The following is a 23,376-nucleotide window of genomic DNA, read 5'->3' on the forward strand; positions in this document are numbered from 1 at the left end:
AGCGGTGAGTGGTGGTGTTGTTTTCCTCTCTCTTCTACCTATTTTTCCACATCACTTTCTTACAGTTACTACACCAGATACTTGAGTTCACCAGGTCCAGTTGGGCTCAGTTCGTTCTTTTTCCAGTTCCTTGAGGTGTAAAGTTAGGTTGTTTATTTGAGACCTTTCTTTTTTCTTAAGGTAGACTTTTTCTTTTTATTCAAATATCAGAATAACAGAATCAAGAGTGGAGGTGAAGGTTAAGTCGAGATTCTTTTCCCATATAGATCATTACAGAGTATGGAGTAGAGTTCCCTGTGCTATACGGTAGGTCCTTATTAGTTATCTATTTTATATATAATAATGTGTGTATGTTGATCCCAATCTCCCAATTTATCCCTCCTCATACCTTTTCCCTTTGGTAACCATAAGTTTGCTTTCTGTGTGTGTGGGTCTATTCCTGTTTTGTAAATAGGTTCATTTGTATCATTTTCTGGATTCCACATATCTCTAATTCCATCCATGTTGCTGCAAATGGCATTATTTCATTCTTTCTTAGGGCTGAGTACTATTCCATTGTATGTATGTACCACATCTTTTTTACCCATTCACCTGTCGATGGACATTTAGGTTGCTTCCTAAATGCACATACATGTATATTAAAGTGTTTATGTGATTTACATATGGGTGTGTGTGTGAGTGCAGTGTTTGGCTGGGCTGTACATTTATATGTTATTAAACACCCTCCTCAGGACCTTCTGACACACCACCATTTTCACACTTCCTAACATCAAGATGGGAGGTCTAGGTAATCTTCTTCTCCCTGAACTAAGGTGGTGAGAGAATGAGACTCGTGAATGACGTGGCTGCTGCTATCCTAAAAGGTCCCGTTACCTCCATGTTGCTCTCCCTGTTCTGTCCACCTTATCATTCCAATGAGGGGCTCTTTGTTTGTCTGTTCCAGACATTTTACCTAACTTGGAACCAGAGGCCTTGAACCCAAGAGAAACACAAATGATCTTGGAGGAAGATGAGGCTGGTATGTGCTGGCCCTGTGCAGATTTTGGTGGAAAACAGGCTATGGGTGGGGATGAGAAGCCCAGTCCCCAAGGCAAGGCGGGTTGTAAATGCGTATGTCTAGTGTCCCTTCTGTGAATCAGAACTTCAGAAAAGAGAGCAGCTGTGCGCTCACCTAAGCGGGAAGTCCGGCCACCGACCCAGCTGGATGCAGGGGCTCAGGCTACGTCCTCGAGACATCACTCTCTCCCTCCTTCAATTGGATTCAGTCTTGAGTGGTCCCTCCTCTGCACACTGGCCGTTTCTGCCACCAGCCGCCCTTAGCAACACCAGCAGGAAAACAGAGTGCTTATTTCTCATTTGTCCAACACAAGTCCTGGAGCTCACTCCCCTGAATGAACTGACACCATGAGCTCCTCGATGAATGACGTGGTGAAATGCTCTGGCAGGTGGACACTGGCTTATGTGCTTATGAGACAGCTTGATGGTAGGTCCAGCCACTGTCCAAAGTACTGGTCAGAGAGTGCGAAGGGGGCAGTTCTCCAAAAAATTTAGTGTGCTGTTGCCAGGCTAGGAATGGTCAGCAGATAGGCAAACACAGCAGCTATCTTAATCCATCCCTCCTTTCCCTACTCCATTATCCTGGACCATCAAAGTAGGATTCTAGGGAACTCCCTGGGGGTCCAGTGATTAGGACTCAGCGCTTTCACTACTGAGGGCCCAGGTTCCATCCTTGGTTGGGGAAGCTAAGATCCCACAAGCTGTGTGACGCAGCCAAAATAAAATTTTAAAAATATATTTTTTAATTTAAAAAATACAAATAACATAGGTAAAGCTACCCCAGCCATCTTCTGAGAATTAAGAAATAGGAAGAAGGGACCAAAAGAACTGTGGTGCCAATAGAAGCTATGGGGTCACTGAACCAATTTCAAGAACTTTATAACCGCCCCCCACTTCTTATGTAAAGAGCAGTTCTTGCTTTGTCTAAGCCACTTCAAGTTGTCCGTTCTGATCCTTGCAGCTTCTTAATTGAGGCCCTGCTCTCCGGAAACGTGCGTGATTGATGCATTGTGTCCTGGAGCTGGATGTAGACGTCAAGCCTCGTTTTCTGGCTGTTCGGTCAGTTCTCACAAACAACTGACGCTGTACCCTGTATCTCTCCCTTCTCATTCATCCAGATAAATTACGGGAGTACAGACTACACTTGATGAATGAATATTCGACCCTATGGAACAGCACTGCTTGGCCTGGGAACCACATGGACTTCTTTTACCAAGAGCTACACAGAGAAGAGACGTTCTTACCCTGTCTACTTCTTCCCAGAAAACCTCAAGGAAGACAGCCCAAGACTGTGGTTCTTCAGGGGGTCGCCGGGGTTGGAAAAACAAGCCTGGCCAAAAAAGTGATGTTAGAGTGGGCAGAAAACAAGTTCTATGCCCACAAGCTCTGGAACGCTTTCTACTTCCATTGCCAGGAGATGGACCAGTTGGACGAGCAGAGCTTCACTGAGCTCATTGCACGCAAGTTGTCCGGGTCTCGGGCTCTGGCGTCCAAGATCATATCCAGAGCAGACCAGCTTCTGCTCTTCTTTGACGGTTTTGAGGAACTAACCTCAACCCTCATAGATAGACCAGAGGACCTGAGTGAAGACTGGAGCCAGAAGGTGCCCTGGTCTGTCCTCCTGACTAGTTTGCTGAGCAAAAGAATGCTTCCCGGGGCCACGCTAATCATCTTCCTTAGGTTTACCTCCTGGAAGAACTTGAATCCCTTTCTGAAATGCCCGTCTCTGATAACCCTTACGGGGTTTAGTGTGCCTGAGAGATCCAGGTATTTCAGGACGTACTTCAGGAACAAGAGCGAAGCCGATGAAGCCTTGAGTTTTGTCATGGGAAACACCATTCTCTTCTCCATGTGCCAGGTCCCTGTCATCTGCTGGATGGTATGTTCTTGTCTGAAACGGCAGATGGAGAGAGGAGCAAATCTCCTGCACACATTTCCAAATGCCACAGCTGTATTCGTCTACTTTCTTTCCAGCTTGTTTCCAACCAGGGTCAGAGACCTTTTCAATAAGACTCACCAAGAACAATTGAAAGGTCTGTGCTCCTTGGCCGCAGAGGGTATGTGGGAAAGGAGATGGGTGTTTAATAAGAGAGATCTCAATCTGGCCAGACTGGATGAAACAGACATCGAGACTTTTCTCAGCGCGAATATTTTTCGAAGGGTGGTGGGCAACAAAGACCTTTACGCCTTTGCCCACTTGAGCTTCCAGGAATTTTTTGCTGCCTTGTTGTATGTTCTCTGCTTCCCACGAAGACTCAGAAATTTCCATGTGTTGGACCGGTTCCATGTCCTACGTCTGATAGCACATCCCGGAAGAAAGAGAAACCATCTCACCCAGATGGCACTTTTTTTATTTGGCCTTTTAAATGACACGTGCGCTCTAGCCGTGGAGCAGGTGTTCGGATGCAAGGTGTCCTTGGGCAACAAGAAGAAATTGCTGAAAGTCGCAGCCGAGCCACACGAATGCGATCCACCAACCCCACACCACGGGGTCCCACAGCTATTCAACTGTCTGCATGAAATCCGGGAGGAGGTATTTGTGAGTCAGATCCTAAACAACTATCGTAAAGCTACTTTGGTCATCAGCAGAAGTAAAGACGTGCAAGTGTCTGCCTTTTGCCTCAAGTTCTGTCGACGTTTGCAGGAGTTAGAGCTGACTATCACCCTGATCATCACCAAAGCGAGCAGGCTCTACCCGGATCCCCTTCCTGCCTCTGGGTAAGTGCGCCCATCTTTCCCTTGGTAGATTCACGGTCCTATCGGGGACCTTGCTTACCATCTCTTGGGCATCTAGGGCGACCACCTCCGTCTTGAGGGGATCCCTTGCACATGGGACTTTCAGTCTAAAACAGAACACAACGTAAAATAGGTAGCAAGTAGGACGCAGCTGCATAGCACAGAGAGATCAGCTTGGTGCTTTGTGACCACCTAGAGGGGTGGGATAGGCAGAATGGGAGGGAGACGAAAGAGGGAGGAGATATGGGGATATATGAATAGCTGATTCACTTTGTTATACAACAGCAACTAACACACCATTGTAAAGCAATTATACTCCAGTAAAGATGTTAAAACAAACAAACAAAAACAAACAGAAGGTGTTCCTGGGGTGCCGATTTCCATGCTAAAACTGGGAGAATCCTGGAGAAAAACAAGATGAGTGGTTCACCTACTTTGCCTCTATGCTGCACACCCTCCTTCCCATGTATGTGGGGACTCTGTTTCATCTATCACCCCAATTCTGTATTTCATAAGCCTTTTAGTCTCTAAGGAAGTGCTGTCCAACGGGACTTCCTATGATGGGGAAGAATGAAGGAGAAAATTCGAGGTGTTCCCAGAGCCAAAGACGCTACGTGCAGATCTTTCTCTGGGTTTTGGATTCTGGCTCACCGTGCCCCTCCCTCACCCCCCAAAAAGAAAGAATAATTTTCCCTTGTTCTGTTCCTATATACAGTTTTTTCTTTTTGGTAACAATTTCATAAGCACAGAGTAAGATATGGATGATATTTTGCATCCTAATCTCTGCCCTCATATAAATCCTAAGTGATTAAAAAGCAACTCCTTTTTTCCCTAAGTCATAGGACAATATAAGTGAGGCCACGAGTCTTCCTGGAATGAAATGAAAAATCCTGTAACAGTTCTGCTGGGCATCTTCTTAAATGAGGGCATCTTTTGAAAGTCACAAAGGGGTCTGTGATCATAAGGAAGCCCTGGGTTTGCTAGTAGGTTTTCTCAAGCTTAATCTCTAACGATGAGCCCTTTTCTCTTTTTCTCCCACACAGACCAGAGGGCAGTGATAGGTGTTATCTCTGGTGGCAAGACTTCTGCTCTGTGTTTAGGACACATGAGAGTTTGGAAGTCCTGGCTGTGACAAACAGTACTATGGATCCTGATTCAGTGAAGGTCCTTTCTACAGCACTGAAACATCCCCACTGTAAACTCCAAAAACTGATGTGAGTATAAAACAAGTCCTAGTTGGAAGGAATTCCATGGAAACAGTCTGTTTCCCTCTCTGCTCACGCTAGATGTGCTCAAGGCATCCACGTCCATAGGTTTTTTTCCTAGTCTTACTGAGATATAACTGACATATAACACTGTAGGTTTACGTTTTACAGCATAATGACTTGCAAATATAATATATTCTGCTCATAATATATTGCAAAATGACGAGCACATTAAGTTTAGTTACCATCCATCACCTCATACAGTTACCAAAATGTTCTTTCCTAGTGATTGAATGGTCTACTCTCTTAGCATCTTTCAAATCTACCACACAGCATTGTTAACTACAGTCACCCCAGCACTTATTTGTCTTATAATTGGAAGCTTGTACCTTCTGACCACCTTCGCTCAATTCCCCCACCCCCGCCTCTGACAACCAGAAATCTGATCTCTTTTTCTATGAGTTTCGTTATTTTTTAGATTCCACATGTAAGTGAGGTCGTTTTTCTAAAGAAGACACACAGATGGCCAACAGGCTCATGAAAAGAGGCTCAACATCACTAAACATTGGAGGAATGCAGATGAAAAACACAATGACATATCACCTCACACCTGTCATCAAAAACACAAGAGATAGTAAGTGTTGGTGAGGATGCAGAGAAAAGAGAACTCCAGTGCACTGTTGGTGAAAACATGAATTGGCGGCCACTGTGGAAAATGGCATGGAGTTTCCTCAAAAAACTAAAACTCCTAGTTGTTTTTACTGCCTGAATGGTGATGTGCTAAGCAGGTACTTAGTATGGTGTACCACTGCATTCCTTTGGGGTAAGTACTGTTATCCTGAGTTTTTTAAAGGGAGAACCAGAGAGGTTAAGTGACTTGTCTGAGATCACACAGCTAGTAAGCTTTGGGGAACGCTTCCCATCTCAGGTGGTCTGAGGCTCACCTCCTCCATCACCACACCACACTTCTGTGATGAATCACGCTTAGCAGGCCCCTGCGTGTCACAGGTCAAGATTTCCATGAAGGAGGGAAGAAGGTGAGCCAGATCCAGTTGCAGTTTGGCGGGCTCTACGAAATGAAAAATGCATGTACACCTTGACCCCAAGGTCCACTTTTTAAAATCCACCCAAGGTAAATACATATGCACATACTCGGAGGAATGGTTGAGAACATCACTGCAACATTATCTTCAATAGCAAAAAATGTACAGACATTTATGTAGCACTCACCCTCTGCTGGGCTGTCTTAGGTCCAGCATTACATTTCAGTGCTCTTAAAACTCACAGCCATCCTAAAGAAGTAGGTATTTCATGAGGAAGCTAGGGCACGAGGTTACACAGCTGGTATGTAATTGGAATACAGATTTAAACTCCAGAATCAGTTCTCTTAGCTATCACCTTATACACCCTCTCCCTATGGTTTTTAAAACCCAGAAACTCAATACTTCATCAAAATTCCTTGAAATAGCCCACTTGACCAGTATCTGACCTATTTTCTCTCCTGTTGTTATAATGATTATCATTAACTCCCATTGTTTTAAAAAGATTATTTTGACGTGGACCAATTCTTCAAAAACATTTATTGAATTTATTACACTATCGTTTCTGTTTTATGTTTTGCTTTTCTGGCCGCAAGGCATATGGGAATCTTAGCTCCCGGACCAAAGGTCGAACCCACACCCCCTGCATTGGAAGGTGAAGTCTTAACCCCTGGACCACCCGGGAAGTCCCTAGCTCCCATTTTTTGAGTGCCTTCCTTTCTACATCAAGCCCTATGCATAACCTCTCACAGGCATCACTTGTGTTAATTCTCACGAACGTCCTAAGTGGAAAATGTCATGAGCTTTCTCGAGTATGTGAAATGAATCTCGGGGAGATTAAGTGACTCACGTAAGGTCGTCCAACTAGGAGGCTGAGCTGAGAAGAGAATCCAGTTTGGAGCCTCTTGGGCTGCACAGAAAGGGGCCTCATGCATTTATGGACTGATTGAACGAAGAAGAACTAATTAGCGAATGGGGAAATGTTGGTCAAAATGTACTATAGGGCTTCCCTGGTGGCGCAGTGGTTGAGAGTCCGCCTGCCGATGCAGGGGACACAGGTTCGTGTCCCGGTCCAGGAAGATCCCACATGCCGCAAAGCGGCTGGGCCCGTGAACCATGGCCTCTGAGCCTGCGCGTCACGAGCCTGTGCTCCGCAACGGGAGAGGCCACAACAGTGACAGGCCCGCGTACCGCAAAAAAAAAAAAAAAAGTACTATAAAACTCCCAGTTAAACATTGAATACTTTCTGGGGATCTAATGCACAGCATGGTGACTGTAGTTAACAATACTGTATGGTCTACTTACTTGAAAGTTGCTAAGAAAATAGATCTTCAATGTTCTCACCCCCCAAAAGAAATGGTAAGTATGTGACCAGATGGAGGCGGTTAGCTGATGCTCAAGTGGTAGTCATTTTGCAATATGTAAGTGCATCAAATCAACAAGTGATGTACACTAAACTGATACATTGTTATCTGTATCATCTCAACAAAGCTGGAGGGGGAAAAAAAACTAATTAGCCACCTTGATTGTGGTGATGGTTTCATGGGTGTATGAACACATCCAAACTCATGAAATTGGGTGCATTAGGTATATGATAGACGCACTTTTTTTGGTGTGTCGATTATACCTCGATAAAGCTGTTCAAGAAAAAAGAGCTGATGGGCTGATGCGAGCCTGTGATAACCAGACACTGCTTACCTCTGCAGCTTTAGGCACGTGAGTCCCCTCGTGTTGAATGAAGACTTAATCAGGGTTTTGGTGGAAAACCAGTACCTGAGATACTTGGAAATACAAGACACGGAAGTGAGATGCCAGGTCATGGAGTTTCTGTGCAATGCCTTGAAACACCCCCAGTGTTTTCTACAGTGTCTGAGGTGAGACTGGGAGGGATGGAGAGAGAACCCTGGTACCCAGGCGGTCCGTTCAGAGGTGGGGGGTTACGTGCTCAGCGTGCCTGACATCTTACGGTAATCAGTTGTCAGTTTCGCTCAGCTTTTTTCTTTTATCAAAATATAGTTGAGTTACAATATTGTGTTAGTTTCGGGTGTACAGCAAAGTGATTCAGTTATACATATATATATATATATATTTTTAAATAAATTTATTTATTTATTTTTGGCTGAGTTGGGTGTTTGTTGCAGCGCGCAGGCTTCTCGTTGCGGTGGCTGCTCTTGTTGCAGAGCACGGGCTCTAGGCGTGCGGGCTTCAGTAGTTGTGGCTCGCAGGCTCTAGAGCGCCGGCTCAGTAGTTGTGGCATATGGGCTTAGTTGCTCTGCGGCGTGTGGGATCTTCCTGGACCAGGGCTCTAACCCGTGTCCCCTGCATTGGCAGGCAGGATTCTTAAGCGCTGGGTCACCAGGGAAGCCCTACATATATATTTTTTTAACATCTTTATTGGAGTATAATTGCTTTACATTGTTGTGTTATACATATATTTTGGCAGATGTTCATCCATTATAGGTTATTGTGAGATATTGAATATAGTTCCCTGTGCTATACAGTAAACCCTTATTGTTTATATATTTTATATATAATGGTGTATATCTGTTAATCCTAAACTCCTAATTTATCCCTCTCCCCACCCCTTTCGTCCCTTTGGTAACCATAAGTTTATTTTCTATGTCTGTGAGTTTGTTTCTCTTTCATAAATAAATTTATTTATATCATGTTTTAGATTCCAATATAAGTGATATCAAAATATTTGTCGTTAAATCACTTCACTCAGTGTGATCATCTCTGGGTCTATCCATGTTGCCGTGAATGGCAATATTTCATTATTTTTTATGGCTGTTCACTCAGATATTTTTTAAGGTGACAATTTCATATATGTGTGCACTGTGAAAGGATTGCCACAGTCAGGCTACATAACCCATGTGCCACCTCACAAAGCCACCATCTGAACACTTGAGATCAACTCTCTTAGCAAACGTCAAGTATACACTACAGTCTTGTTAACCATCGTCACCATGATGTACATTAGGTCTCCAGAAGTTATTCATCTTATAACTGGAAATTTGTGCCCTTTGACCATCATTTCCCCCACCCCAGCCCCTGCAACCACCATTCTACCTTCTGGTTCTAAGTTTCACTCAGCTTGAAAACTACAATATGATGTCCCAGGGGTGTCTGAGATAGAGAAACCATAGCCTTAGGGGTGAGCTTGGGCCAGCCCACCCTGGCTTGCAAGAGCTGATTGTTAAACATTCAGGAATTTGGTGAGGGTTGTCAAACAGCATTATTAAAAAACTAACTCACAGAAACTTAGTATCGAATAAATTATATTAAAAAACAAAGGTAATAGTTAAAACTCATTACTTCCTGATTTTTCTTACTATATTATTATCGGTGTCAGCGTTCAGCAAACCTTTTCTATGAAGGGCCAGGTAAGGAATATTTTCAACTTTGCAAGACGTACAGTCTCTGTCACGACTGTTCAACTCTGCTATAACATCTGAATTAAATAGTGGTGACAGAGTGCTAAAATATCCATTGCCAATATGCAAATGAATAGGCATGGTTGTGTTCCAATAAAACTTTATTATGATCAATAATTATGTATTCATAGAGTTCACCAATAACTTTAATGATTTATTAAGTATCAATTGTATTATTAACTGTAATAATTATATAATTTACTAGTGATTTTATTTATGTATGAACACTGCAATTTGAATTTCATTTAATTTTCAAGTGTCACAAAATATTCTTTAACTATTAAAAAAAATGTTAGGGATTTCCCTGGTGGTGCAGTGGTTAAGAATCTGCCTGCCAATGCAGGGGCCATGAGTTCGAGCCCTGGTCTGGGAAGATCTCACATGTCACAGAGCAACTAAGCCCGTGCGCCACAACTACTGAGTCCGTGCACCTTAGAACCTATGCTCTACAACAAGAGAAGCCACCTCAATGAGAAGCCTGAGCACTGCAACAAAGAGTAACCCCCTCTCGCTGCAGCTAGAGAAAGCCCATGTGCAGCAACAAAGACCCAACACAGCCAAAAATAAATTTTAAGTTTTTTTTTTTTTTTTGCGGTACGCGGGCCTCTCACTGTTGTGGCCTCTCCCGTTGCGGAGCACAGGCTCCGGACGCGCAGGCTCACTGGCCATGGCTCACGGGCCCAGCCGCTCCGCGGCATGTGGAATCTTCCCGGACCGGGGTACGAACCCGCGTCCTCTGCATCAGCAGGCGGACTCTCAACCACTGCGCCACCAGGGAAGCCCAAATTTAAAGAAAAATTTTAGATCACTCAGTTCACAGGCTGTACAGGACCAGGTGGTAATGCAAATTTGGTCCACGGGCCATAGTTTGACTGAATCTCATTCTTTATCCTGAAAATGGTTTGCCCAATAAATGTTAAAAAGAAGTTGTGTTTCAGGGGCAGAATCAAGTCCCTGGTTTGGAATTAGAGCCCGACAGTTAGCCCATGCCAATTTGTCATGGCCCTGAGTGTGTATTATTTTCTATTGATTATTTGCAATTCAGACGCTGAATTTGATGCGGGTTCACTCAGGCAAGATGGAAATCACCCCTCCAGTCACTCTTGGGTGAAGAACAAGGATATGAGACAGTAGGTGAGGTCTAGGTGGCTATGTGGGTACCATTTTCCCCAGGAGCTAAGGTTCAGTGTTTTTGCGTGGCTTCTGTAGGTTGGAAGATTGCCCTTTCAGCCCGAGAAATTGGGCTGATCTCACCAGGAATCTCAAAAACAATGTTCACCTGAAGACTCTAATGCTGAAACGTAGCTCCCTGGAGAGGTTTGAACCATGTCACCACCTGCCAGTGGCCCAACTGGAGAAGCTGTCGTAAGTCTTTTTGTGGTTGTCATGCTGTTGCCCAGTTGTTTGGTAGATTGAGTGTTTCTCGGAGAAAAACAGAAGTGGGGGAATGTGTGTATAATGGAGCAAAATTAAGTCGTGATTGTTAATGACATAGATGGGGCAATGAAGTCTTGAGCTGAGAGACAGACGGAGAGACAGAGACAGAGAGACAGAACTACATAAAAGTACAAATTTGCACCTAATATCCTAGAATATATAACTATAATGAGCCTGATGTACCCATCATCCAGTTTTTGAAATAGAGCCTTAACCGTACTATTTTCCTTCCCCACTGATCATATCAATCCCCAAGTCCATGACCCCCACGCCCCCATAGCCATCTGAAACAGAGCACAGTTTTGCAGTGCTTTGAATTTCACATCAGTGGCCTCATTGAGCAATGTGTGCTTTTTCCCATCAACTGACATTTTAGTCTTCATCAGTGTTTAGTTGTTTCTATAGGCTGTTCCTCTTTGGTGCTGAATGATAACATTTGTATGGATGTGCAACAACTTAGGTGTCCATCTTACTTGCCACCGAGGGTTGAGCTATTAACAACACACACACACACACACACTGACACACCGACACACGCTAGGAGAATTGCCACGTCATGGAGAGCATTCATCTTCAGTTCTACCAGGCTTGTTTCCAGACTCTTGGTACCAATTTGCAGTCCCACCAATGGTGAGTATGAAAGTTCCCCCAACTCCAAATTCTCATCCGACTCTTGTTACTGTTACTGCTTTTGCCAATCTTTTGAGCAGAAAATAACATGTTATTGTTTATTTGTGACTCAAGTACCACTTTATTATTTTTTAATTGAAGTATAAATGAATTACAATATTATATGAGTTTCAGGTGTATGACGCAGTGATCTGATATTTTTCTATGTTACAAAATGATCTCCATGATAAGTCTAGTTATCACCTGTCACCATACAAAGTTATTACAACATTAGATACTTTCTTGTTTACATTTGCACCTCCCTCACCACACATGAAAACGTTTTCAGGACCTTCCTATACATGTTAGTTTCTCTAATACGAGTGCCCGCTTCTGTCTTCAGTGCGTGTTTCTATCTTTCTTTACCTTGTGAGATGGTGTCTCTTCCCAGGTCACCTCCACATACGTTATTTACTGTTTAGTCATTGCTGGTCCCTTTCTCTTCCCTCTTCATCCCTCTCTGTAACTGTTTTCCTGATCCCCAATTGCTTCTCACATCAAAGTTCTATCCTCCCCCTTAAATCTGGGAAGCCCTAAGAGCTGGTAACAGAAGTAGGATGAGGCGTTTGCATTTAGAAGGAAAGCCCTGATTGAAATCTTCATCTCTCAGCACGAGACAAGGAAAATCCTGTCGGGGGCATGAATTAAATTACACCCTGTCTGTGTGTGTCTCTCCCACAGGTTGGAGAACTGTGACCTCACGTCACTTTCCTGCAAAAGTCTTATCTCTTCTCTTGCGAGTAACAAGAATCTGACCCATTTGAGCTTGGCAAAAAATGCCTTGAAGGACGATGGGGCAAAACAGCTTTGGAATGCCTTGCAACGCTCTCAGTATCCTCTGCAGAGGCTGGTGTAAGTCCCCAGATGTCCTCTTTTTGGAGCTCCCCGGAGTAGAATAGGGCAGTGGAGAGCAACTGTGATATATGTGTCCGTTTATGCAACATACTTATTAAGTGCCTACTGCATTTTAGGCATTGTGCTGATACTGGAAGAAAGCATAATGAAGAGGAAGGTGGTTATGATTTCAGTTTCAGAGGCAAATTATCTAGCGGCAGAGTTCTCAAACTGTGTGCCCAAGTACCCAGGGGTGAACTCAGAGAGGCGCTGCAGGATATGTTAAATGTAAGAGATACTGACATCTGTTCATCACGGCAAGAACTATTAGCGTGAGGTAGTTCTGTTCTAACATCAGGTTGTGCTACCTTCCTTTCAATGATGTCATATCTTTGCGAAGCTCCTTCTTTAGCAATCGCGATCACCAGAGCAAGTGCATTGCAAAAATGTTTTTTAACAGATTTTATTTTATTTTTTAAATTTTTTTGGCCATGCTGTGCGGCTTGTGGGATCTTAGTTCCCTGACCAGGGATTGAATCCCGGGCCCTCGGCAGTGAAAGCGTGGAGTCCTAACCCGTGGACCCCCAGGGAATTCCACAGAGCAAAATTTAATGAAGTACAGGGGTGATGTGAAAAAAGTGAGATGCTAAGGAGGGCATAAATGGAGAAGGTTTGGGAACCTCTGATCCAATGTATTCCTCTAACTCCTAGAGTTTGGGAGTGAGTGTTATACCTCTGAGATCAGAAAAATGTAATGTGACCTGGCTTTCTGCTTAGAAGTGAGTCATGTATCAACCTCAGTGATATGGACCAGCATACATACTAAGTGATATCTTGTTTGGTGTTTATCTCACTCTATCCTGAATTCTTGAAATGACTTCCCCTAGGTATCAGAGCACATTGGCTGTCATTGACAGAAATTAAACTCAGGCTGTCTTAAACCGTAAAGAAATTTGCTGGCTAGTAAAAGCAGAAATGCCGAACTGACACACAATATCCCCTGAACCCATTGAAGCTTTCAGGATCCCAAAAAGAAGCAGGAAATGGTGCAGCTGCTTCGGAAGACAGACGGGTATCTCCTCAAAAGGTTAAACAGAAACGTAACATGAGTCAGCAATTCTACTCCTTGGTATACATGCAAGAGAAATAAAAACAGAATCTGCACAAAAAATTGTACACGGATTTCCATAGCAGCATTATTTGTAGCAACAAAAAAGTGGGAAACAATCCAAGTGTCCAAAAACTGATGAATGGATAAAGTGTGGTCTCTCCATATGATGGAATATTATTCAACCATAAAAAGCAACAAACTATATTAATACATGCTGCAAAGTGGATGAACCTTGAAAATATTATGCTAAATGAAAGAAGCCAATCACAAAACACCACATATAGTATGATTCTATTTATATTAAATGTCTAGAATAGGCAAATTGACAGGAAGAGAAATCAGATTAGTGGTTGCTAGAGCTGGGGTGTGTGGGGGAAGAAATTGGGAATGACTGCTAAAACGTACACCGTTTTCCTTTTTGGGGTGATGAAAACGGTCTAGAATCATGGTAAATGTTGTGCAACTCTGTAAATATACTGAAAACCAATGGTGTGTACACTTCCAATGGGTGAACTATATGGCACGTTAATTATATCTTGATAAAGCTGTTATACCAAAAAAAAAAAAAGGCGGGAAAGAAAGCTAAGGGTGTTTTTGTTGGTATTTCTCTGCAGGCTGAGAAATTGTGCCTTGACCTCTGAGTGCTGTCCGGATATGGCTTCTGCTCTTGATAAAAATAAAAACCTGAGAAGTCTGGACCTTGGTTTTAACAGCCTGAAGGACGACGGGCTGATCCTGCTCTGTCAGGCCCTGATGAACCCTGACTCTGGCCTACAGATTCTTGAGTAAGTTGTCCCCGTTTCCTTCTTTGAGACCGAGTGTCTGTAAAATTCTCTTGGGGTAGAATGTGGGAATGTGTTTTGCACTTCTGGGGTGTTCCCTCCATTTGGTTGGAGGACTTGGAAACTTCAGAGCAGTGGTTCTCGAAGTACCGTCCTCAGACTAGGAACATTTTCATCAGGGAAGTTGTTAGAAAGGCAGATTCTTGCATCATTTGTCTCTCTGTGTCTGGTTTATGTCACTGAGCATAACGCCCTCAAGGTCCACCCATGTTGTCACAAACAGAATTTCATTCTTTTTATCGGCTGAGTAGTATTCCATTGTATGTATATGCCACATCTTCTTTATCCATTCATCTGTCGATGGGAGTAGAGGTTGCTTCCGTGTCTTGGCTATTGTGAATAGCGCTGCTATGAACATGAGGGTGCAGGCAGCTCTTCCGTATCCTGGTTTCGATTCCTTTGGGTCCATTCCCAGAAGTGGGGTTGCTGGATCTTGTGGTGCCCTGAGGGTGGGGAACCCCCCAGTCTGTGCTTCACAAACACCTCCCATGATTCCTGTGAATGTTAGAGTTTAAGGACCATTGTTAAATTCTTCCATTCAATGAAAGATAAAGAAGAATTTGTTAATTTTAGACTAATACCTTAGATGGCGAGTCTTCCAAAATCAATGTTTATGCTTAGGGAATCTTTTCTTGTGTATATTTTTTCCTTCTCCTAAAGGTCTCTATGCTAACATGCATACTAGCCAAGGGATTCGAAAGAATTCATCCTATTTTTAATTGTTTTAGTGGTTACCCTAAATATTTAGAAAAGATTTATAGACATCTCTGATGACAAAGGTTGAAACTTTTTTTTGAGTTATTTTTTTTTATTGGCGTATAGTTGATTTACAATGTTGTGTTAGTTTCAGATGTACAGCAAAGTGATTCAGTTATACATATACAACTTTTTTTTGCCTCTTTCCTACCTGCATTTTCTGTTCACTATTGGTATGATCTGGGTTCTAAGTCTAGATCACGTTTTTCACTCAGAAATGTTAGCTTTTATTTTTTATTGAAGTATAGTTGATTTATAATATTATATTAGTTTTAGGTGTACAGCATAGTGATTCTGTATTTTGATAGATTATACCCCCATTAAACATTATTATAAGATAATGGTTACAATCCCCTATGCTGTACAAGATGTTCTTGTTGCTTATCTATTTTTGTATCTCTTAATTCAGTACACCTAATTTGTCCCTCCCCTCTTCCCTCTCCCCTTTGGTAACCACCAGTTTGTTTTCTATGTCTCTGAGACTGCTTCTGATCTCGGAGAGGCGGCAGTGAGCGGTGGCGTGAAGCGAGACCTTAATTCCCTGCCCAGGGATTGAACCTGGGGAGCCTGGATGAAACCCAGGAATCCCAGCCACCACACCCGCTGGCTCTTGCCCCAGTGAAAAATGCATTTCTCACGGAGGCAAAAAAAGAAACCTGTAAAACAGGTACAAAGTTTATTATTAGAGACATAGCACAGCAACAAGTGGGAGAGCACACAGAAACAGTTTGCTTAGTTAGGATAGAAGCAGGGGAGAGACGCACACCCGGAGAGCAAGGGTATGGGTGTCCTCCCTAATGAGGAGGAGACCTGTAAAGAGGCGGTTAAGGTTAAGTCATTCATATACGGCAGTTCTTCCGGGTCTTTGTTTACCTTTGGCCAGTTATCTGATTTCTCTTTCCACACCTGACCTTCCCTAGGACCCTCCCCAACCTGCATGTGCAACTTTTATCCAAGATGGATTTCAGCCCAGAGGCCTATGGGAGGGCCTTAGCATCACATGTTGTGGGGTGGTGCCCCTCCTTTTTGACCCCCAAGGAGCCTTTCTGCACATGTGCAATGTCTCCCTTGCCCCAAGGATGGGAAATACGTAACCTCTTGATCTTCCAACAGAGTTTGTCCCACTCTGTCCCTGCCATAAAAATGTCCAGTGTCTAGTTATTTACCCTATTTCTGTTACTGGTTTTTATATCGAGGTGCAGATCTTGAAATATAGACAGGAATCCGGTCATAAATACGTAGTCCTGGAGTCCATTTGTCTCTTGCTTCAGGAAATGTAAACGGGGGCTGATAATGAATGTCTGGCCTGGAACCCACCTTCTTCTCACCCAGGGAAGTGTAAACAGGAGGCCAGTTGTGAATGTCTAGCCTGGAGCCCATCTATCTCCTGCCTCACTGTTATTTTGCATATATACTCATTTGTGTTCTTTTTAATATTGCACGTATAAGTGATATCACATAACTCTAGAGCATTTAAATCACAGTAGGTTACATCCTTACTTTCTAGGATTAGTCCTGATAATGGATTTCATTTTTGTTAATAATTACTCGAAGGGAGTTCTGGAGGTCACAATTCTTTTACTCCAGAAAGTTAGTCTTGGGTTGGTTTTTTTTTTTTTTTTTTTAATTATTTATTTATTTATTTTATTTTGGCTGCGTTGGGTCTTCATTGCTGCTCACGGGCTTTCTCTAGTTGCGGCGAGCAGTGGCTACTCTTTGTTGCAGTGTGCAGGCTTATCATTGCGGTGGCTTCTCTTGTTGCAGAGCACGGGCTCTCGGTGCATGGCTTCAGTAGTTGTGGCTCATGGGCTCTAGAGCACAGGCTCAGTAGTTGTGGCACACGGGCTTAGTTGCTCCACAGCATGTGGGATCTTCCCTGACCAGGGATCGAACCCCTGCCCCTGCATTGGCAGGTGGATTCTTAACCACTGTGCCACCAGGGAAGTCCTACTACTATATTTAAAATAATCAACAAGGACTTACTGTATAGCACAGAGAACTCTGCTTAATATTCTGTAATAACCTAAGTGGGAAAAGAATTTGAAAAAGAATAGATACATGTATATGTACAACTGAATCCCTTTGCTGTATGTCTGAAACTAACACAACATTGTTAATCAACTATACTCCAAAATAAAATAACATCTTTGAAAAGAAAAGTAAGCTCCTTGGAATGAAATGACTCATTCCGGTCAGAGTGTGATTTCCAGGCTGTGAGCAGCTAGGCTGGCTCAGCTCTCAGGTGAGGGATGTGGTGACTTTTCTGCTGCCTGTTTCTCTCCCACAGGCTGGACAAGTGCCTGTTCACCTCCGTCTGCTGCCGGGCCATGGCTTCTGTGCTCCTCAACAACCAAACTCTGAGATATCTGGACTTGAGCAAGAACGACATCGGGTTCGGGGGCATCCTCCACCTGCGTGAGGCCGTCAGGAAGAGGAAGTGGGGATCTGAGGTCTCTCTGTAAGTCTCCGCTGGGTTCCCTGTGCAGGATGCATAGCCCTAGGAAACCTCCTCATCATCAGTGAGATTCTGGACCCCAAATGCTGTCGGCAGATGTTGCTAACGACCTTTGTTCCTTTCCTGGGGCTTTTTATTTTAATAAATTTTTTATTTTATTTATTTATTTTTGGCTGCTTTGGGTCTTCGTTGCTGCGCATGGGCTTTCTGTAGTTGCATTGAATGGGGGCTACTCTTCGTTGCGGTGCGTGGGCTTCTCATTGCAGTGGCTTCTCTTGTTGCGGAGCACGGGCTCTAGGCGCATGGGCTTCGGTAGTTGTGGCTCGCGGGCTCTAGAGCACAGGCTCAGTAGTTGTGGCACACGGGCTTAGTTGCTCCGCGGCATGTGGGATCTTCCCGGACCAGGGCTCGAACCCATGTCCCTTGCATTGGCAGGTGGGTTCTTAACCACTGCGCCACCAGGGAAGCCCTCCTGGGGATTTATAGTTTCCTTCATGTGGCTGACAAACCACAACTCCTGCGTGTGAAATGAGGAAATAAACCTGGATTCTACTGTCTGCCCTTTTTTTTTTTTTGCATTTTAAAAATATTTGTTTGTTTGTTTTTTACAGTAGGTCTTTGTTGGTTATCTATTTTAAGTATAGTGTGTACATATCGATCCCAGACTCCCAATCTACCCCTCCCCCCCACTCTTCCCCCCAACCCCGTAACCGTAAGTTCATTCTCTAAGTCTGTGAGTCTGTTTCTGTTTTGTAAATCAGTTCATTTGTATCATTTCTCTTAGATTCCGCATATACGCAATATCATCTGGTATTTGTCTTTCTCTGTCTGACTTACTTCAACTCAGTTTGATAATCTCCAGCCCATGCATGTTGCTGCAAATTGCATTATTTCGTTCTTTTTTATGGCTGAGTAATTAATATTCCATTGTATATATGTAGCACATCTTCTTTACCCATTCCTCTGTTGATGGATATTTAAGTTGCTTCATGTCTTGGCTATCAGAAACAGTGCTACAGTGAACACTGGGGGGCATGTATTCTTTCAGGTTATGGTTTTCTCTGGATATATGCCCAGGAATGGGATTGCTGGATCATATGGTAGCTCTATTTTTAGTTTCTTAAGGAAACTCCACACTGTTCTCCATAGTGGCTGTACCAATTTATACTCCCATCAACAATGTAGGAGGGTTCCCTTTTCTCCACACCCTCTCCAGCATTTATTATTTCTAGATTTTTTGATGATGGCTGTTCTGACTGGTATGAGATGGTAGCTCATTGCGGTTTTTTAAAATTTTTTATTTATTTATTTTTGGCTATGCCTCACAGCTTGTGGGATCTTAGCTCCCCGACCAGGGATCAAATCTGCACCCCCTGCATTGGAAGTGTAGAGTCTTCACCACTGGACCGCCAGGGAGGTCCCCTCATTGTAGTTTTGATTTGCATTTCTCTAATAATTAGCGATGTTGAGCATCTTTTCATGTGCCTCTTGGCCAACTGTAAAAAAAAAAAGTAAAAACGTAGCCATCTGCTCTTAAACTGTTTGTTTCTTCATCTTCTCCCCTGTCTTAAACAAATGAATGTGTTATCATCACTTACCAGATCTGCGGCTGTGAAGGGCTTAGTGGATCTTTCTGTTTCCCCATCTGTAATTTTGGGTTGGCATCCTCCTCCAGGAGACACTATGAGGATTGGAAGAAAGTGCATCTATAAGGCACTAAGTTCAGTGCCTGAAACCATCATGATCTCAATTATCGATGGATTCTGGGTATAGGTCATAGGAAACAGCTGGTGTTTTCATTATCTATTGCCCTGGAACAAATTACCTCAATGCTGAATAAGGCAACACACATCTGTTGTAAAATTTCTGAAGGTCAGAAATACGGGAGCAGTTTAACTGGATGGTTCTACTCAGGCTCTTTTATGAGCTGAGTTAAGGTATTGACTGGAGGGTGATGAGGCTGGAGGACCAACCTCCAAGCTCACCCACGTGGCTGTTGGCAGGAGGCCTCAGTTGCTCTCTGCAAGGCTGCTCCTAACGTTGCAGCTGGCTCCCTCCTGAACAAGTGATGGGAGAGGGAAGAAGGGGGGGGGGGCAAAAGTCCCCCAAACAGAGCCACAGTCCTTTATTACTGAATCTTGAAAGACCCATCCCTTCTGCTTTATTCTAACGGTCACACAGACCCACTATAGCCCAGTGAGAGAGGGGGCTCCATGATAGTGTGAATAACAGGAAGAAGGATCTTTGGGGCCACTTGGAGGCACCTGCCACACCTTGTAATTGGTGGATCCAAGGCACCTGGGCTTCACCCCTGAGCTCTTGAGAGCTGCACCATTGATCTTGAGCTTGTTGACTTGAACAATATATTCACAGCCTAAAAGTTGAGAGGTAGGTTTTATTCAGTAGGAATTTTTAGGACTTCAAGCCCAGGAGTCAGAGTCTCAAGTAACCCTGAGAAAACTGCTCTGAGGAGGTGAGGGGGGAGCTAGGATATATAGTAGTTTTGCAACAAAGGGCAGGTGGTAGGAACAAAAAATTACTGTTAATAAAAGAAAAGCAGATACCTCGAGTTAAGGCATATAGCACTTTTCTATGTATGGGAAGATGCAAGATTCTGGGCTCACTGAAATCATTCCTTTGGTATGTATCTCAGCTACTTGGGACCAGTGTCCTGTGTTTTCTCATCCTGAGTTCCCTCGGGGCTCACCGTGGGGAGTGGCTGCAGTCTGATGGCTGCTAGATGGCAGGTGTTCTTTGTTTCCTTCCTGAGTTCCCTCGGTGCTCACCAGCTCACCACTGGGTTGCAATCACTGATGACTGTGACATCCTTTGTTTACTGATACGGCAGGCAATATTCCATTTACAGTAAGTCCCCTACATATGAACCTTCAAGTTGCGAGCTTTCAGAGATGTGAACGTGCATTCACATCTGCGTATGCCTGTCTGGCATACACTGTCTCGTGCGTGCGTCCTCTATTGGTTGTGCCTCTTGCCCTCAGTCTCCTATGGCTGAGGATCCTTCAGCTCTGCCATCTCCCACCTCCTCTCCCTCATCCAGTCAGTAACTCTTCTTTCCTGTTCACTCAGTGCCAGCCCCGGGATGCCAGCTATTATACTGTACTTTTCAAGGTACTGTTCTGTAAGATTAAAAATGTTTTCTTTGCTTTTATGTATTATTTGCGTGAAAAGTATTATAAACCTATTATAGTACAGTACTATATAGCTGATTGTGTTAGTTGGGTACCTAGGCTAACTTTTTGGACTTATGAACTAATTGGACTTACGAACGCGCTCTCAGAACAGAATGTGTTCGTACGTAGGAGACTTACTATATCAATCTCATGGGTGGTACATTTCTGTCCTAGAGGTTTTACATATTTTCCAGCACTGCAAAAGAAAACCGAGCGTAGGAGAACCAAATCTGATTCTTATCCTTCTCAGGGAGAAGAAACAGAGCGATGGAGCGGATATGATGAGAAGACTGGAGGGCCCAGTAGTGAACAACAAAATCCTGAAGATAGTTCAGGACTGGAAAGATGAGTGCTGTGATAAGGCAGAGTGGACGAATTGATCCGGTGCCGCCCTGCATAATTTTTTCCTGATGAAAAATTGGGCAATGGTTTCCTATTCTGTGGGCCGTTCTGAGTCTACAATGGCTCAGTTAGTTCTGGGAAATGGTGTAACGCGTGACCTCCACATAGCTCCCTCGGAGATACTGAAGGTCACGTGTCAGACGTAGATTAGTCACGGAATTGGGGGCACCACGGTAAGCAGCGTTCCAGCTCACTTCTACTCCTGGCTTCTGGAAGTCATTGAATATGTCATGTTAGCATTGTCTCTGGGAAATACCTGACTCACCTACTGGAGTATTGTGAGAATTGAATTAAAAATGTGCATGAGTGCAATTCAAAAATTTGTCAAGTGTTGTTTATTTACAAATAGACTTGTACATCAACTGTTACGAAGGAAAACATCTTGCCTCGAAAGAGGGTCCACTACTGTATAGCACAGGGAACTCTGCTCAATGTTGTGTGGCAGCCTGGATGGGAGGGGACTTTGGGGGAGAATGGATACGTGTATATGTAGGGCTGAGTCCCTTTGCAGTGCACCTGAAACTATCACAGCATTGTTAGCTGGCTATACTCCAATCCAATACAAAATAAAAAGTTTTTAAAATAATAATAAAGTATAGGAAAAAAAGTGTCCAGAGAAAATTTCTGAGGGAGATAATATAGCAAGTGATGGAACAGGGAAATCACCTCATGTTTAAGGAACTTTTTTTTAAAAAGTGAAGTGTGGGACTTCCCTGGTGGTGCAGTGGTTGGGAATCTGCCTGCCAATGCAGGGGACACGGGTTCGAGCCCTGCTCCGGGAAGATCCCACATGCCGCGGAGCAACTGAGCCCGTGTGCCACAACTTCTGAAGCCTGCGCACCTAGAGCCCATGCTCTGCAACAAGAGAAGCCACCACAATTAGAAGCCCGCGCACCGCAACAAAGAGTAGCCCCAGGTCTCTGCAACTAGAGAAAGCCCGCGTACAGCAATGAAGACCCCATGCAGCCAAAAATAAATAAATAAAAATAAAAAGTGAAGTAGGACTCAACTTTTTTTTTGAAGGAGTTTAGTCCATTAATAAACAAATTAAAGCGAATTTCTCTTGAATGTGTACTAGGCTGAACCTGGACCCAGTTTGGAAGGTCTAGAGGGTGGTTTCCTGAATTCTGTCTCCCTAGTGACCATCACGGGACCTTGAGAAGCTTTAGAATGTGCAGGTGGCCTCCTGTGCAACGTCGTGGAATAGGCTGCACATCACAGGGCAGACTCTGCACTTTTTTTTTCTTTTGGCCGCACCATGTGGCTTGTGGGATTTATTTCCCCAACCAGGGATTGAACCCAGGCCCTCTGGACCAGCAGGGAATTCCCCAGACTGCAGTTTTTCAGGTCCCAGCTATCTAGCACAGGACTAAAGTATTAGGGCAGCATTTAGAAGTCAAAGATCTAGAAAGCAGTCATACAAGTATTTTCTTTTGAAACAGTCCTCTTATTCTACACAAAGTGGTGACCGGGTATTACCTACATTGGTTTCTCAACTCTCTAAAGGAGTTTTGTTGCAAAAGTTAGAGCAGTTGAGACCCTCAACCCCACCCCCAGTCCATTCTTCAGGGGTGGACAGAAATAAATGTCCGTCCAAAGTCGGACTCTAAAGTGAAAATTTGCTTTAATTTGTTCTCCAGAGCCCAGAATTTCACATGTCATGCATTGCTAAAAGGATTCACAGTGACTGAGGTGAGGCTGCCCAAAATGCTTTGCCTGGGGTGGGCAGGCTCGGAGGTGGGCGATGTAAAGCCAGAGACCCCCCCCCCAACTGACACGTTCCCCAGAAGAACCTAGGAGACCCCCACTTTGCTAAAGCAAGGAGGGAATATGCCTTGAGATGAGCCAGGCTGAAAGTATGATCGAGGTTTCCCATCTTCGTGGCACACTTTATTAACACGGAATCTTTAAAGATGCTGTAGCCTAGCTCCCAGCTCCAGACATCCTGACTTAATTGGAATGGGTGCGGCCTGAGTATGGGGGATTTTAAAAGTTCCCCCAGAGGGAAGAGATAGGGGAACATATGTATACGTATAACTCATTCACTTTGTTATAAAGCAGAAACTAACACACCATTGTAAAGCAATTATACTCCAATAAAGATGTAAAAAAAAAAAGTTCCCCCAGGTGATTCCAACCTGCAGTGAAATCTGGGAACCACTGAAGTAGGAGATATTGTTACTGTGGTAACCATTTTGCAATATATGT

The 23,376-nt window shown here is 43.8% G+C and overlaps 1 protein-coding gene across 1 annotated transcript; it reads left to right on the plus strand.

Annotated features, from left to right (window-relative positions):
* Nucleotides 1-943: 943 nt before the first annotated feature.
* Nucleotides 944-21,415, plus strand: NLRP8 (NLR family pyrin domain containing 8; the record flags this gene model as incomplete). Its single annotated transcript, XM_024757193.1, has 9 exons — nt 944-1,018; nt 2,175-3,774; nt 4,836-5,006; nt 7,744-7,911; nt 10,681-10,836; nt 12,259-12,429; nt 14,137-14,307; nt 17,408-17,578; nt 21,017-21,415. Coding segments are annotated over 9 exons (2,813 nt in total), but the record flags the coding sequence as incomplete, so codon positions are not given.
* Nucleotides 21,416-23,376: the final 1,961 nt, after the last annotated feature.

The sequence above is a fragment of the Neophocaena asiaeorientalis genome, unplaced genomic scaffold, assembly GCF_003031525.2.
Source record: "Neophocaena asiaeorientalis asiaeorientalis breed wild unplaced genomic scaffold, Neophocaena_asiaeorientalis_V1.1 scaffold1132, whole genome shotgun sequence".
Classification (NCBI taxonomy): Eukaryota; Metazoa; Chordata; class Mammalia; order Artiodactyla; family Phocoenidae; genus Neophocaena; species Neophocaena asiaeorientalis.